The 16539-nt window shown below is 29.7% G+C and overlaps 1 protein-coding gene and 1 long non-coding RNA gene across 5 annotated transcripts in view; one reads left to right on the plus strand and one right to left on the minus strand.

Moving 5' to 3' along the window:
• Window positions 1-2505: 2505 nt before the first annotated feature.
• The window catches only part of LOC111877937 (beta-amyrin synthase 1), a 42404-nt gene continuing 28370 nt past the window's right edge, over window positions 2506-16539 (plus strand). For 2 of the 4 annotated variants that reach the window (XM_052770429.1, XM_052770432.1), the window contains exons 1-6: window positions 2506-2860; window positions 11145-11330; window positions 11411-11500; window positions 11596-11793; window positions 11892-11976; window positions 12096-12262. In XM_052770429.1, the coding sequence (XP_052626389.1) occupies window positions 2654-2860; window positions 11145-11330; window positions 11411-11500; window positions 11596-11793; window positions 11892-11976; window positions 12096-12262 (933 nt within the window). In that variant the 5' untranslated portion in view covers window positions 2506-2653. The remainder of the gene's footprint in view (window positions 2861-11144; window positions 11331-11410; window positions 11501-11595; window positions 11794-11891; window positions 11977-12095; window positions 12263-16539) is intronic. The other 2 variants (XM_052770431.1, XM_052770430.1) reach the window with 2 other exon arrangements.
• LOC128133278 (uncharacterized) lies at window positions 7065-9239 on the minus strand. Its single transcript, XR_008231698.1, has 2 exons — window positions 7768-9239; window positions 7065-7385 (listed from the first exon to the last, which is right to left on the minus strand). It is a non-coding gene; the product is annotated as an uncharacterized LOC128133278 (long non-coding RNA).

The following is a 16539-nucleotide window of genomic DNA, read 5'->3' on the forward strand; positions in this document are numbered from 1 at the left end:
CGAACTGGCCGAACTAAACCGGAATGGACCAGGTTGAACCAGATATTTTTGGATTTTTGTATTTGTTTTGAGCTTCTTTGTTTGATATTGACTTTTATAATGATTGTTTTTATATATTGCATTCTATTTATGTTTGTAATACTAAAAAAATGCAAGTTTTGTAATCACTGTATGCAAGATAATTAAAAACATATCAAAATATAGAACCGATTTAACCATCCGGTTGAACCGGTTAAACCGGTTGAACCGGAAAACGTCACCCGACCGGTTCAATTAAAAAATCGGTTTTTAAAACATTGTAATTTACTCTATAATTAATAACTACAATAATAGAAAGAAATGAATGTATCAACAAATACTGAAGTGGCATGTGTAAGAAAAACAGTAACCGGAACTTGGTTGGCCTTCATTATTTTGCATGTCGAAAATAAAATATTCTAGCAAGAAATTAGAAAAACAACAAATTACAAAGTTGTTATATTACTATACTATATTAATAGACATGGTCACTAGTAAAAGTATATTTGTTTTAAAATTTTGCAACACTATTTTTTATAGTTTGATAATTTTAGTCCATATTTTATATGTTTCAAGATTTGCCACAATACTTTGTATAGTTTGACAATTTAGTCCCTAATATGTTGTAATTAGAGATTGACCAATGTCTTTTAATATTTGCCACTTTAAGTCCCGTTATTTTGTATGTTTCAACATTTTGCCACAATATTTTCTATAGTTTGACAATTTTAATTCCCGGTATGTTGTAATTAGAAATTAACCATATATCTATTAATATTTGTCACTTTAAGTCCATTTGACCATTTTGGCATTCTTTTTGTCCTTTTTTTCGTCTTACTACTTATATTTCATTACGAATTTGCCACACATGTTTTAATATTTCTCATTTAAGTCCATTTGACCAATTTTACCTTCATTTTGTCATTTTTCCGTCTATCGATTTGTGCTTCTGTTTTGGGCTTCGTTTTGTCATCTTTTTTTCATCGTCATCCTTTGTGAATAAAACAAAACGCATCTCATTGCCACAGAGGTGACCCGTGGTTCACCACGGGCTCACCCACTAGTATTATATTAATAGACATGGTCACTAGTAATATTATATTTTATATGTTTTAAAATTTTGCCACAATACTTTTTATACATATTTTATATGTTTCAAGATTTTGCCACAATACTTTGTATAATTTGACAATTTAGTCTCTAATATGTTGTAATTAGAGATTGATCCATGTCTTTTAATATTTTCCACTTTAAGTCTCATTATTTTGTATGTTTCAACATTTGCCACGATATTTTCTATAGTTTGACAATTTTAATCTCTGGTATGTTGTAATTAGAAATTGGCTTCATATCTATTAATATTTGTAACTTTAAGTCACTTTGGCCTTATTTTTGTCCATTTTTCCGTCTTACTACTTATATTTCATTACGAATTTGGCACATGTGTTTTAATATTTCTCACTTTCAGTCCCTTTGACCATTTTTATCTTCATTTTGTCCATTTTCCATTTATCGATTTGTGCTTCTGTTTTGGGCTTCATTTTGTCATCTTTTTCTCATCGGCATCGTTTCTGAATAAAACAAAACACATCTCATTACCACAAAGATGACATGTAAATAAAACAAAATGCATCTCATTGACACAAAGGTGACTCGTGGTTTACCACAGGCTCACCCACTAGTTTGGATTATATAACTACCGATCCCAAAGTATTTTACATCTTTTATAGCATATTAAAAATCCAAAAAAAAATTAGAAACTATAATTCCACACGATCCAAAATGTCGTGATGACCATTGCAATCCGCATCAGACATCTTTTTATTAGACTGCGGCAACGAGCTCCTTTCAGCTTATTATTATTATTATTATTATTATTATTATTATTATTATTATTATTATTATTATTATTATTATTATTTGTCTTATTACTGTTATGATTGAATTGGATTTTGAATGAACAATTACAGCATTAATATGAATTATGTAGTTGACTATATATTTGAAGCAAATGCTTTGATGTATCAGATTGCACGTAGTTTCACGCATCAATATAAATGTTTCTGGTCATACAAGTTATTCGTATCTATTCATTTTATCTAATTTTAGAATTAGATAGCCAAATTATTGTCAGGGGCGGACGCAAAATTTCACAGTAGAGATTGTACGGGAAAGACAGGGTTACACAATAATAGAAAAAATAAAAATATTGAAAAATTTCGAAATTTTTTCCATTGCAGCCGGAAAATCAGAAGTTGTCGGTGCCACCCGACTCCCTAAATCGGTCCCTGATTATTGTACTTGACTCTTTTGGTCATTGTTCATATTACAAGCAACTATTTTATAAATGCATGTTGTTAAAACTTCACTTTCTCATCGCTTGTCCACAAGTATCAATATACATTTTTAATTATAACAATTATCATTTTGTAAGTAACATTAGGTTATCTGCATTTGTGTAATTCTACTTTTTCTTTACGAAAGCCACACATATTATTTTCTTTAAATTTACCTTTTACATTTGTATCCTCTATTTTAGTTTGATTGGTCCAAAATTTGAACTCGACTCATATATAAACTTATGGTCCCAACTCCCAAGCAAACAAGATTAGGGAGGAAGACTTGAAATATAACGATGTGGAGGTTGAGAATCGGGCAAGGGGACAAAGATGATCCGTATTTATTCAGCACAAATAATTTCGTAGGAAGACAAATATGGGAGTTTGATGAAAACTATGTTGCGACTCCCGAAGAGTTGGAACAGGTTAAGCAAGCTCGTTGTTTTTTCTTCAACAACCGTCACAAGCAAAAACCATGCGGAGATTATCTTTGGCGCTTTCAGGTACTATGATGTTACACAGAAAAAAAAAATTAAAAAGTATTTACAGTTTTACATATTGTGATTTAAGGGTTTTTTATGACATGATTTTAACGTATATTTCTGAATTCATTTCTTATTTGTGACCGTGAAATAATTAATATAATTATATAATATGATTAGACAGAAGCTATAGATGGGGTGATTTTAACAAGACTTCAAGTTTATAGCACTATGTTTTTAACAGCTTTGTAGCAATAGCGAGTTCGATGTTTTGTTAAAATCGGTCCTTGATCTGTTACACATGGTACGGCATGAATCATGATAACACTCATGTGTTCATAGGGTGTCTATATATACACACACAGTGTTAATTTAACAACATAAAAATATACAAATACAAAACCATAAATATATACCTAATTAATTAACAAAATTTTAAATATTTAGTGATTATAATTTGAGAATTAAGCATCTCCTATATTATATATACTTGTCCTAAATTCAAATCACACAAACCACCTAAATTCAAATCCAACGAAATTCAACATTTGGCTGATCCACAAAGTATTGATATAGGATTATTATCTTCATGGTAGTTTTTTTAGAGTTCAAAATTGCTTCTTATGATTGAATATCACTGAATTGTTTTTTGATTCAATAGTAAAAAGTTACCACATTTTAACCCATTTTTTAATAATGTTTCTTTTTATTTCCTTATATTATTTAACCTTTAAACGTTTATTATTTTTTAACTATTTGTTATATTTCATTTTAAATTCACTATTAACTGCTAAATCATAATGATGGTACATATTTTTATAATTATAAACATAATAACTTTATCATGTTTTTTATATAAAATTTCACAAATGATCTTTATGATTTTGATTTTGTCATCAAAACAATCATTATGAAACATTTTTTTTTTGCATTAGTGGTCCATTTGGACATCCATCATAAAACACTTGCATTTCACTGGTCCTTATGATAGATGTTCGTTAAATGAATCCGTTAAATCGAGAAAATTTTAGATAAGGATAATTTCTGATATTTTGTGAAGCTTCTTCAATGGACCATTTGTGAATAAAGATAATTTGTGAAATTCAAAATAAGTCTATTGAATCTTGTATTAACTATCATAAATCAAATAAAAAGTCAAAGAAACTAAAACATAGAAAAAGTAATATTTATAATAAAAAAATAAAACTTACTAATTTTAATCATAACGCAAATATATTTTATTTAATATATAAATATTTTTTGTGTCTAAACATTATCTAAAATATTTAAACTATAATACATCATTAAAAAATTTCGTTTTTATTATTTTTTATCTAAAAAAATTGAAGTATAAAAACATCATTTTATCTATTTCTAATTTACGTGATATTATTTTCGAGATTTATCTTTATTTTTCTTAAACAAATATATTTATTTAAAAAAAATATGATATGCTATTATTTTAAAAACACAAACCTTTTAAACATATAACATATTTTTATTTTCTTTTAAAAAAATGAATTGAATGAAATTAATGTCATATTATTCATATGGTTAATTATTTTAGTATATGTAGTAGTAGCATAGTTAAAAAAAAAGGATAAAGTAAATATTAAATATTTTATTATTTTATTATTAACTGACAAAAGTTTTTTTATTTTTTTTGTTTTTTAATTTTTTTTAGTTTTCCTTTGAAAAATTCATGTATTTATTAAGGAATATATATTCAAATTTTGATAAAATAAAATAATATTTTTTAAATTAAATATCAAAAGTTTATATCGAACCAATATAAAATTTATCATATTTATATTTTGAAACTAAAATCGAAACATATTTTTACCTTTTGACTCAAAACCAAATACTTATATTTTTAAAATAAAATAGCATCATACTATTATTTTTATAATAATATTTTTTTTTTTATAATAACACATCCTATTTTTTTTTTGATAAAAATAAGTATATTTGTATAAGAAAAATAAAGATAAATCTCGAAATATAATATCACATAAAAATTAAAAATAGATAAAATGATATTTTTACACTTCAACACTTTTAGATAAAAAATAAAAATGAAAATATTTAATGATGTATTGTAATTTAAATATTTATATAAAGTTTAGACAACAAAAATTAATTATATATTAAATAAAATATATTTGCACTATGATTAAAATTAGTAAGTATATGTTTTTATTTATATTTTATGTGTTCTAGGTTTTTTTTGCCATATTTGATTTATGATAATCAATACAAGGTTTAATCAACTTATTTTAAATTTCACAAATGGTGCTTAGGCAAAATTTTACAAATGTTCTTTAGTCAAAGTTTCAAAAACTGTAGAAATAGTCATTATAGAAAATTCTTTAAACTTAACAAATACATCTAATGGACATCTTTTATAGCGATCAATGGAATGCAATTTTTTCCAAAAGAACCATTCATGCAAAAAAAGATTTCACAAGGACTGTTTTGGGGACAAAATCAAAACCATAATGACTATTTGTGAAATTTTGTCTTTTTCTTATTTAAAAAAGGACTTGATATTATAATATATTGTTTTAATTTTATGCATTTTAATATATTGTTTTTATTTAATAATAATATGAAATATTGTTTTGATAAAATATTTCATTAGATAGGGTAAATTAGTTAATTTAATTAAAAAAATATTTAATGATTAGAGATGAATTAATTTAATAATACTGTTGTTTAATACAATTAGTGAAAATATAATTTATAAAAAATCTATACAAGAGATCTATTACTATAGTTGCTCCCATCAAAATATTGAATAAGGTTATTTTATTATGTTGTTATATGTGTAATGGCATAGCATATACACACATATTTACATGCATGTGTGTATATGTGTATGTGTGTATTTAAATAAAATAGATAAATATAATTAGCATATACACACATATTTACATGCATGTGTGTATATGTGTATGTGTGTATTTAAATAAAATAGATAAATATAATGAGAACGTGAAAATATTATTTTTATATTATTATTCTGTTATGAATTTTCTATATGTGTAGTATTGTAGTAATTTTAATATAAATATTAAAATATGATTATTCATATATTCATTTTTATATTATTATTCTACTATAAATTTATGTATGTATAGTATTATAGTAAATTACAATGTTAATATTAACGTATGATTATATATATATATATATATATATATATATATATATATATATATATATATATATATATATATATATTACATGTTAGACCTAGAAATTTGATACACCACGTGACTGACATGATACGAGTTTTTCATATATATGTTTTAAAATTTTGTTTTTCGTGTCTATTTGTGTCGATATGAATTCTAAATTTATATTTTTTTGTCTTTACACGTGTCAAACACGAATTTACATGTTTAAACACGTACAAGAGACGAATTAAATTTGTATGACATGCGACACGATATACATGAGATGTGACATGTATACGCACGAATTTAAAGCATGTTTTCCTAGCTTAAAAATGTTATTAGACAATGCATGTATAAATTCTTTTAAATGTGTGTTTTCGTGTAACATAGTTAAAAACATGTGGATTCATGTCCTATCACGTGTCACATAGATTAATTACGTATCATTTTCGTGTTTAATAACAAAAACATTTTATAATTCTTGTCATGTAAATTCATGTTTCACATGTATACACGACACAGAAGTAAGAATCGTCAGGTCTATATTTAGGTATTTCTAATTGATATTTTAAAATATAACTTAACATTATAGATTGTAAACAAGTTTTATAAACATATATAATATTTGTTAACTCACCGATCATGATGGACAATTTAGTAATTTTAAACTTTAGTGGGGTCGTGTACCAGTGCTACTAAACGGACAATTTGGTCATAAACACATGCAACCTAAATAACTCATTAACTTGTATAATATGCAACTTTAGTCTTGTTTGGTAGCGTTTCTATGTTTGTTGATTGCTTGTTTACGTTTAATAATAAAACCAAAATCTTGTTACAGTTTAATAGGATTCAACTTTCTATTCAACTCCCATTGAAAATGACCTAATGTCATATCATAATGTATAAGTAGATCTTTCATTTTATTTGTTTATTCAAACTTTATTTTTCATGTAAAATCATAAACCTAAAGCAAAAGAATTTTATCTTTTACAATGACTAAAAAATCTTGAATAAAATATAAATTTGGTCCATGTGGTTTGCAAAAAAAAAAAAAAAAAAAAAAAACACAAAACACAAAACACAAAAAAAACAAAACCTAAAAAGCAAAAAAAAAAAAAATCTAGATAGGGTACAAAACTATCACCCCACCTCTCTCTCTCTCTCTCTCTCTCTCTCTCTCTCTCTCTCTCTCTCTCTCTCTCTTGTTTCTTACATGACCCCATCCAGTATACCCTCCAAGCACCACCACCCAATTCATCTTCTTCAGTCATTAACAATCTTCTAACTTACACACATAAAGACATGAACTTGTAGGAACTGCCGTTCTCAGTGCAGACACTTGCAAACATTTGCAAATTAACAACCTGAAAATCAAGCACGCATACATTGAGAAAAAGATAAAAAAAGACAACTACAATCACAATGAAAATTTGAAACTCCAACACACACACACACAACCAAAATGAAAATCAAACAACAAAAATCGAATTTTAATTCCTATCAACATTCCTCTAAATATGTTTAAAATCAACTAATATTTGAAAAACCACGTTTAAAATCAAGTATAAAGAACAAGGGACATGAATCTCAATTAACTTTAAAACTAATTTACAAAATCTATTTACAATCTTTAAATGAAAACATAAATGGATTACACTTTAACACCATAAATTTGATTATCCAAAACAAAATAAATGATTATCCTTCAACACTATTGAGTCATCTTCCTATGGATGCAAAAAATACCTCAAAGTATGTTTGTAGGAATTTGGTGAGAGAGGAAGTTGAAACTTTCATGTGTATTGGCAAAATAAAGCTTCCAATTGATGTCTTAACCAATCGAGTCGGTCTTGTGTAGAAGCTCATAATCCTACATGAAAGGGAAAAGCTCATCCTCTAAAACCGATCAAGTATTTTCTAGATAGAAGTTGAAGGGGCGGAATGGTCGTGAGAGAGAGATAGAGAGAGAGAGAGAGAGAGGTAGAGAGAGAGAGAGTAGGTGTATTTATCAAAATCTAAATAACATATTTATCATTATTATCTTAATTTTCAAAATATTGTATTTATCAAAATCTAATTATTATATTCAAGAAAAATTATAATAAAAAAATTGCCATATTGCCCATAAATATAACTTTAACCCCTAAATATCCCTGATAATGTATATGCAAAATAGTTACAAAAAATTCATGGTTTTGCTTTCATATAGCCCAAGATGTATCGGGAAGAGTTTCAGGTCAAAGTCGAAAGGGTCAAAAGTTTACCTTAGAACTCAAACGCAAGTAATATATCAACTTCATGATAGCAATTTAACACCTAAACATACCAACCTTCTTATCATGTATATACAGAACAATCATAATTCGTGGGTTTGCATTTTCTGTAGCCCAAAATGTATTAGGAGTGCGACGTCAAAGTCATAATGGTCAAAATTCACCTCGAACTTAAACTCTAGTAATATATCACCTTTCTGGTAACACTTTAGTCCTTACACATCCCAACCTTCTTATCACGTATATGCAGAATAGTAAAAAATAATTCATGGATTTACATTTTTTGTATCCCAAGATGCATCAGGAGTGCAGAGTCAAAGTCAAAATGGTCAAAATTCACATTTAAACTCAAACTCCAGTAATATACTTGTTGGGTTTTGTACGCATGAATACACTCTAACAATGCAGCGGAAACAATAAAAATTCACCTAAGTATACATGCACCATAGGATCTAGGTTTACTAATTATAGCAGCTTACTTTATTAAATTGTAAATCTAATAAGAAAGACGAAATTACTAAACTCTTGTGCAACTTAATATTGATCTTTTTGACCCATTCTTGAAGCTTCATAATCAATCCAACCATGTTTCTTGGATGAGAGGACCCAAAGTAGAGTCACTCTAATGGAATCACACTTAATAACTCCAAAGAGAGAACCAATAGAAAAGATAAGAGATGGTCAAATTTCTACAAACCCTAGGAAGGGTTAAGAAATTCATCCCATAGAGAGAAATAGAAGAAATTAACAAAAATTCAAGACAAGGTGCAAGGAGGAATGAAACCCCTAACATCCTATATATAGCCTTAAATCCCTTTCCAAGTTTATCTCTATCCCATGTGGGATAGAGATATAATTTGAAATATTCTCTCATCTAATATGGGATGTAGAATTTCAAATTCTTTCCTTATTCCTCAAGGATTCCAAAATATTCCAATTAGTCAATCTTTTAAATGATTAGTATTCAACCCCTTTGAATTAATTAGTTCATAATTATTTCCAAAATAGTTTTAGATTAATTTATTAAATATAACAAATTAATAAACTTATTTTCTCCTTATGTCTATTTCTTTTAATTCGTCATTTTTGTCTTGAATACAACCTAAAAGACCTTGTAATTATTTAGAAATATTACCAATAGTTAATGACTTTAGACACTATTTCCAATAATATCACCTACCTAATAGTATTCACTACTCACTGTGAAAAAAATAATAAAGAAAATAGGTTAAAAAGTGTGATATGAAGTCAAATTTACCAACTAAAAACTTACCTAGGATTAGTGGTTATTTGAGCATCAACAAGTTTATATAGGAAGAAAACCAAGAAACAAAAGCTTAATATCCCCATAATTAAGCAATGAAAAAGTCTTGCTTCATGTTTATATATTGTAAAGATGAGTAAAATGTTTAATGATCAAAGTACAAATGTGAGAAACATAAAAGTCGAGACTACAAAATTAGGTATGATATGAAAACAACAAGTGGTAAACACATGGAAATTAAGGAGTGTGAACCTTTTTTTTGAATCTTGAAATATAAAACTAAGTAAAGGGTAATTGAAGACAAATTGACAAAAAATATAGCTTAGGGTAATATGGTCAAGTGTACATAGTAATTGTTTTTTCTTTAATAGGTATGATATGAAAACACCAAGTGGGAAACACATGGGGATTAAGGAATGTGAAACTTTTGTTTGAATCCTAAAATATAAAATTAGGTAAAGGGTAATTGAAGACAAATTGACAAAAAAGGTAAGGGTATGGTCAATCTATTTTATTTTATTTTTTTATAATGATTCTAAAATATAAAGTTGATTATAAATTATTATTTTTTAAAATAAAATTGGACAAATATGATATTTTAAAAGTTACAAAAGATAAATATGATTTTAGATTTTAAATTAAACAAATATGATATTACGAACCTTAACAAGGCATATATGAAATTCACCTAATCATCCTTCTTATAAAATAAAATACTTTATAATATTTTCTTATATACTTTGTTATTGACTAAATATATGTAAGACTTATAAAAATAAATAGTAATTAACATTAATATGAAAAATTAATTTATTATGATATCAAAATTTTAATAAATACTATTAAATCTAAAATAAAAAAAATTAAATTTTCAAAGTTAAATATAAATAGGGGTTAAACTCAAAATTATCTATTTAATAGCTACTTGACATTCCATTATCGTTTTGTTCACTATATTATGAGCGTGTTTGACAAAAATAGCTGGTAGTGTTTTGTTAAATGCTACATGAAGTAACATTTGGATTTAGAACGTTTTGTTTAAAGTAACGTTAGAAGCTTGTAGTGCCAAACAAGACTTTTTGTTTAAAACGGAGCGTTTTGTCAAACACTAGAAGTTAGAAGCTTTCGAACGCTCCCAAACGTTCAGTGTCAAACACATCCTATATGTCATCTAGACATGATTCAACTATTCAATTCTATCATGCATGATTTTAGTAGAGGAGACCGCATTTTGGAAATTGGATGCATGACCCCATTTAAAAGTGGGTCCCAACTCAAATTTTAGGCAAAAAATGATTTTTTTAAAGTATATAATTGGTCCTTATTTAATTATTTTTGGCACCTATATATATACTAAAGGAGCCCATAAAAACTTAAAATTCAGAACTTTAATATATGATGGACACTTGTTTGTTGTTGTTGTTATGATGGTTTCGGATCCACCATTGATTGCATTATGGATGTTATAAGGACAAAATGAGTTCACAAAGTTTCAAAATTTTGAATTCGTAAGCTTTACTTGAAGTAATTAATGTTCTAAAACTAAACTGTATGATGATTGTTTATTTGTCTAATTTCAAATATAGTTTTTGAGGGAGAAAAACTTCAAACAAACGATACCACGAGAGATAGTTGTGGAGGAGAACGAGATAAGTTATGGCATTGTAACCAATACATTAAAAAGGTCCGTTCGTTACTGGGCAGCTCTACAAGCAAGCGACGGCCACTGGCCATCGGCAAACAACGGCTGCCATTATTTTATGCCACCCATCGTTAGTAATAATTTCTGTTTCCGCATTACGTTTTGCTATTTGGATGCATTCTTATATTAATCGATATTTTGTTTTTGTAGATCATGTGTTTGTATATAACAGGCCATCTTGATACATTCTTCTTAGCAGAAGATCGAAAAGAAATCCTACGGTATATATATTATCACCAGGTATCTTATGTGCCAACTTAAGCTTTCTTTAGTGAGCAGTTTCATAAAATTCCAAGAGATTGAACATAACCAAATTATACCATATGTGCATGTAGAATGAAGACGGGGGATGGGGATTTCACATAGAAGGTCACAGTATCATGTTTTGCACGACACTCAATTACATATGTATGCGAATGCTCGGAGAAGGACCTGATGGTGGCCATGAGAATGCATGTTCTAGAGCTCGTAAATGGATTATTGATCATGGCAGTGTCACTGCCATCCCCTCATGGGGAAAGACTTGGTTATCGGTGTGTTCCTCGTGAAACTAATTTGTCCAACATATTATACTTTTTTGGCATGATCATCTCTTCTATTGTTGATAAATTGATGATTTAACTTAATTTAGATACTTGGGCTATATGAGTGGTCAGGAAGCAATCCAATGCCTCCGGAGTTTTGGCTTCTCCCATCATTTCTTCCCTTCTCTCCAGGTTTCCCTTTTTTCCAGTTTTCATGACTTTGATTGTTCATGGTTCAATCCATCTATAACTGTTGGACTCTTTTTACTACTGAGAGTTTTACTTCTTAATTTGGCGATATATATTTCCAGGAAACATATGGTGTTATTGTCGGATGGTTTATATGCCAATGTCTTATTTATATGGGAAGAGATTCATTGGTCCGATCACTCCTTTAATTCTGCAGTTGAGAAAAGAGCTTTATTCTATACCATATCATGAAGTCAAATGGACAAAAGTAAGACATGCTTGTGCAAAGGTATACATTTGATATATTTTTCTTATTAGGTGGCTCGATAATAAATCAACACATGCATTGATATCCAATAAAAAGTGATAATGTATATTGTATTTATCCTTTGAATAATGAACATATACTGCACATATATACATACCAAGATGGACCTGGGTGGAGAACTAATACAATTGGCTAAGCTAATATGCAATCTAACACCCCTTCATAATTTTAACATGAGTAGAAAAATGAACATTCGCTTGTGGCGACCTAATTTTTGGCGAACTGAATGTTTATCTAGATCTTCGATATTTGATGAAAAAATGGATTTGAGGACATGTACATGCCATGATATTCACATTAGACTAAAGTCACCTTGCTTGGTAGAGGACAAAGCTCACATAGTATATTACAGACCCAACATGTTTTAGCAACAACATTAGTTAGAACCTGATATTTGTCCTCACCACTCAAACAAGAAATAACACCTTGGCATTTAGACGACCAAGATACAAGTTTTTCCTTAAAAGTATATAGTAGCCTTATGTAGATCATCGGGTAAACATAAGCCCCCCACTTGGCATTCGAATAAGCAATAAGGCAAGTAGATGGTGAAGCATGTAAACATAACATGTGATCCATTGGTACCCCATATGCGTCAAGAATATGTTTGAGATCATGTAAGTATGGCCCCATGGACCGTGCATAAATAGATAGGTTTGTAGACAGCAAAAGATATGTAAGGTCTCATGAATGTTAAGTACTTTAATGCCCGACTAGATTGAAATAATGTAGGATAGGCTACTAGAGTACTATATGCATCAATTTTATGAATAACCTTAATGGCATTATGAATGGGTTGAAATTCATCAAGTTAGCACATTCCAAAAAATTTAGTGGCATATTTCGGTTGAGATAAGAAAAGGCCACATGGTAAGTGAACAATGTAGATACCCAAAATATAGCCCATATCCTCGATATCTATCATCTATAATTTTTGACCAAGCTATGTGTTAAAGTAGATCAACGGAGGAAAAAAATAAGAATAATGACATACATGCATAAGAGCATGTAATTTGTAGCTTGAGGGTAGTGATAAATGAAGAGATATGAGTTATTACGACTATGTTGAAACTCAAGTCGTACATCATGCTCATCAAATTGTGGTTACTGGAATGCGGGCCATGTTTAAGGCTATACAAGGAATGTTGAAGGTGACACACATGATTGGGAAATTATATGTTTAGATGTAAGGGGTTGATGCATGTAAACCTTTTTTTGATTGTGATAGTCAGAAAGGAATTCATCACATAAATTTTATGGATAGACGAATGTTGGGATACCACAAGAGTGAGGAGCATGCAAATGGTAACTAGTTTAACTATTTTACCGAAGGTCTCATCATAGTCAATGCCTTGTTAAATTTGGATGTTCACAACAAGCCTTACTTTGTAGAGGGTAAGTGAACCATCTCTATTGATTATTATTGTTATTATTATTTTTGAAAAACCACATTTATCTCACCATATCAACTACATGGGGTTGGGCAACAATCACCCATGTAGCATTAGAAATACGAGCATAGAATTATCCAGTTATGGTTTTATGTTAGTGTAGGTCTTATAAGTCCTATAAGTACGAACATGTGATGGGTAAGAGAGAGTAGGTGTTGATATTGAAATAATTTTGAGGTTTGGTAAAAACGCTTTTGGATTAGGAATATATATGGTGGGTGATTGTAGCGTGATGTGTTATTTTTGGTGGATGATGGAAGGAGCAGAATGGGCATGGTGGTGTTCGATGTTAACCGATAGTGGAAATATGGATTATTTAAGTGAGAGAAATGGAAGGAGTGATCGGTTGTTGTTGAGCATCAACAACGAGTGGTAGAAAACAATGAAGGGTCAAGGAGTTGTTAGTTATTGTCACATGATAGTTGACTAATCATGGATATCATCCTAGAAGTCCTGGGATTGGGGGTTTATTATGAATATGGAGTCATAGAGGAATATAGGCTCGTCGAAAAAGACATGAAGAGATACAATGACTTTTAGGTGGATAGGTCAAGACATTGGTAGTTGTGGTGAAGGGTGGATATCCTAGGAATTTGTAGGGCATTGACCATGGTTGAAATTAGTGAGAGGTGGTGAGGTGAGAGAAACATAGAAAGCTAAATACTCGTACATAAGAGTAAGTTGGATGGTTTTTCATTAATCAGAAGTAAGGTGTGTTGTTGTTTATCACAAATGAAGGAAGGATAATGAGAAAATGGGTTGCCTTGTTGAATCCTTCATTCCAAAAAGTTGTTGGGAGATAAGAGTGAAAAAGAAGGTTTGAAGTTTGAACCATATCGTTTAATGTTTGAAGCATGCATTTGGATCTTCCATTTTGTTGTAAAGTGTAGGTGATGCCCAGACAATCAATTGAATGACCAATTACAAACAACATGAACACAAAGAACAAAGATGACTCCAAAGCTGAATTTTTTTTATTAGTTATTAATACAAAAAACGTCCTCAAACAATGAATAAGGAGATCCTTATAAGGAGGATCAGATAAACATAAATTCTTAACCCTAAAAGATTGTAATTAATGAGGAAAAAATCTGCAATCAATCATCTAAACCAAAACTCAAAATAAAAAGTTTTCGTAATTAAAATAAATAGAAAAAACGCGTTTTGAGGCCCTAAACGATCCCGGATGGCCAGAAGACACCACACGTCATGTCGAAGCGATGAGTTTTCTTAATCGGCCCGTTTTACATGTCGTGCGCGAATTTCGTCTAACTGTTGGATCACTTTGACAAATTTAGTGCTGATGTTATCTTTTTTCCATTTCTACTAGTGCTGACATCATCAAGCCATGCATCAACACTTGTACCACTTGCATCAGTAGGGACACTAGAATTGAAATTGGATTCCATGAGATCGAAAATAACCATGAAATAGTTTGCTATTGTACTCCCCCCTTTGTCACTTTGGGAAGATTGAATTGAACATCTGAGTTGGATATGTGAAAAAGAGTTGGACAAGTGAGGAAGATAGGTGGGGTGGTCATTGTTATTGGCATAGATATGATTAGGCCACTGGCGATGTTTGGGCCATAGGATTGGATTGTGTGATAGCAATCGTGTGGGCCTGATAACCAATATTGAAGGTGGTTAGTGGCTAGATTGGAGTTGGGCCAACATGCCAGCAATAGGTCGAGGCGACCACTAAGATAATAACTATTGAAGGCTATAGTCATTAGCTAGGAAGTGGACGATCCCACACCGCTGATGTATTAATTATTGTCGCTAGTTTAAAGAATATTACTATTGAAGAGAAAGATGGATACGAGGCATGAGTAACGTGAAAAGTAGGAGGGGAGATTTGTGTCTAATTCTTCTAGCACAGCATAATCAAACCTTGAGGTGAGAACATTGAACATTGATTGCGTAGATCACTAGATTTTTGTTCAGCATCGACGATTTGATGTTTTCAAGTAGGTCGCAATGGTTTTGATCTTGGTGAAGTGGTCGGTGATAGATTGATCTCCATTGACTTCACATATTTGTTCACTGGGAAGAGGTTTTTAAGACTAGCCCACACATTACGAGCCAACAAATCCTTCTTAGAAATTTTTTAAAATTAAAATTGGGAGATGGTCCCGTTAAGATCAAGAAGGCTCTTTGTAGTTGTTATTTTTAAGTGATTTGTAACGTCAAATTCAATATAGTGAATGGAGAAAAGTTCCCTCACACACATCATAGTTGATCCAGTTAAGATCAAGAAGGAGAGAGATATAATATTTGACATCCCTAATGTTAAATACCTTGTTTGGTTGAGGAGGGCTTCGGCCATGGTGGTGGTTTTAGGTGGACAAATGATGGCATGGGATTGAGTTGAGGAGAGAGTGAAGGGTCAAATAGGGTAAGAATAGGTTTTATGAGTGGAAAAAAGAAGATATATCATATTTGCTACGATACCATCATAATTTTTTTCTTCTCATTCCCTTGAATAATGATCAAACATAACACATATATACATACCGAGATGGGCATGGGTCGAGAAGTAATATAATGGGCTAAGCTAATATATAGTCTGACAAAAGAACAAAGTTATCGGCACAATCATATTGATTTGCTCAGACTCTCGTACTCTACATGATAAAAAATTTCACCTCTCAACATTAGATCTTGATATATACGTTATATCAAAAGAAACACATATTCCAATCATTTGAATTTGTGAAACTAAAACTCACGATTAAATTGATAGATCTGTAGGCTATATATAGCAATACAAAAAACATAAGGTACT

The sequence above is a fragment of the Lactuca sativa genome, chromosome 4 (assembly GCF_002870075.4).
Source record: "Lactuca sativa cultivar Salinas chromosome 4, Lsat_Salinas_v11, whole genome shotgun sequence".
NCBI lineage: Eukaryota > Viridiplantae > Streptophyta > Magnoliopsida > Asterales > Asteraceae > Lactuca > Lactuca sativa.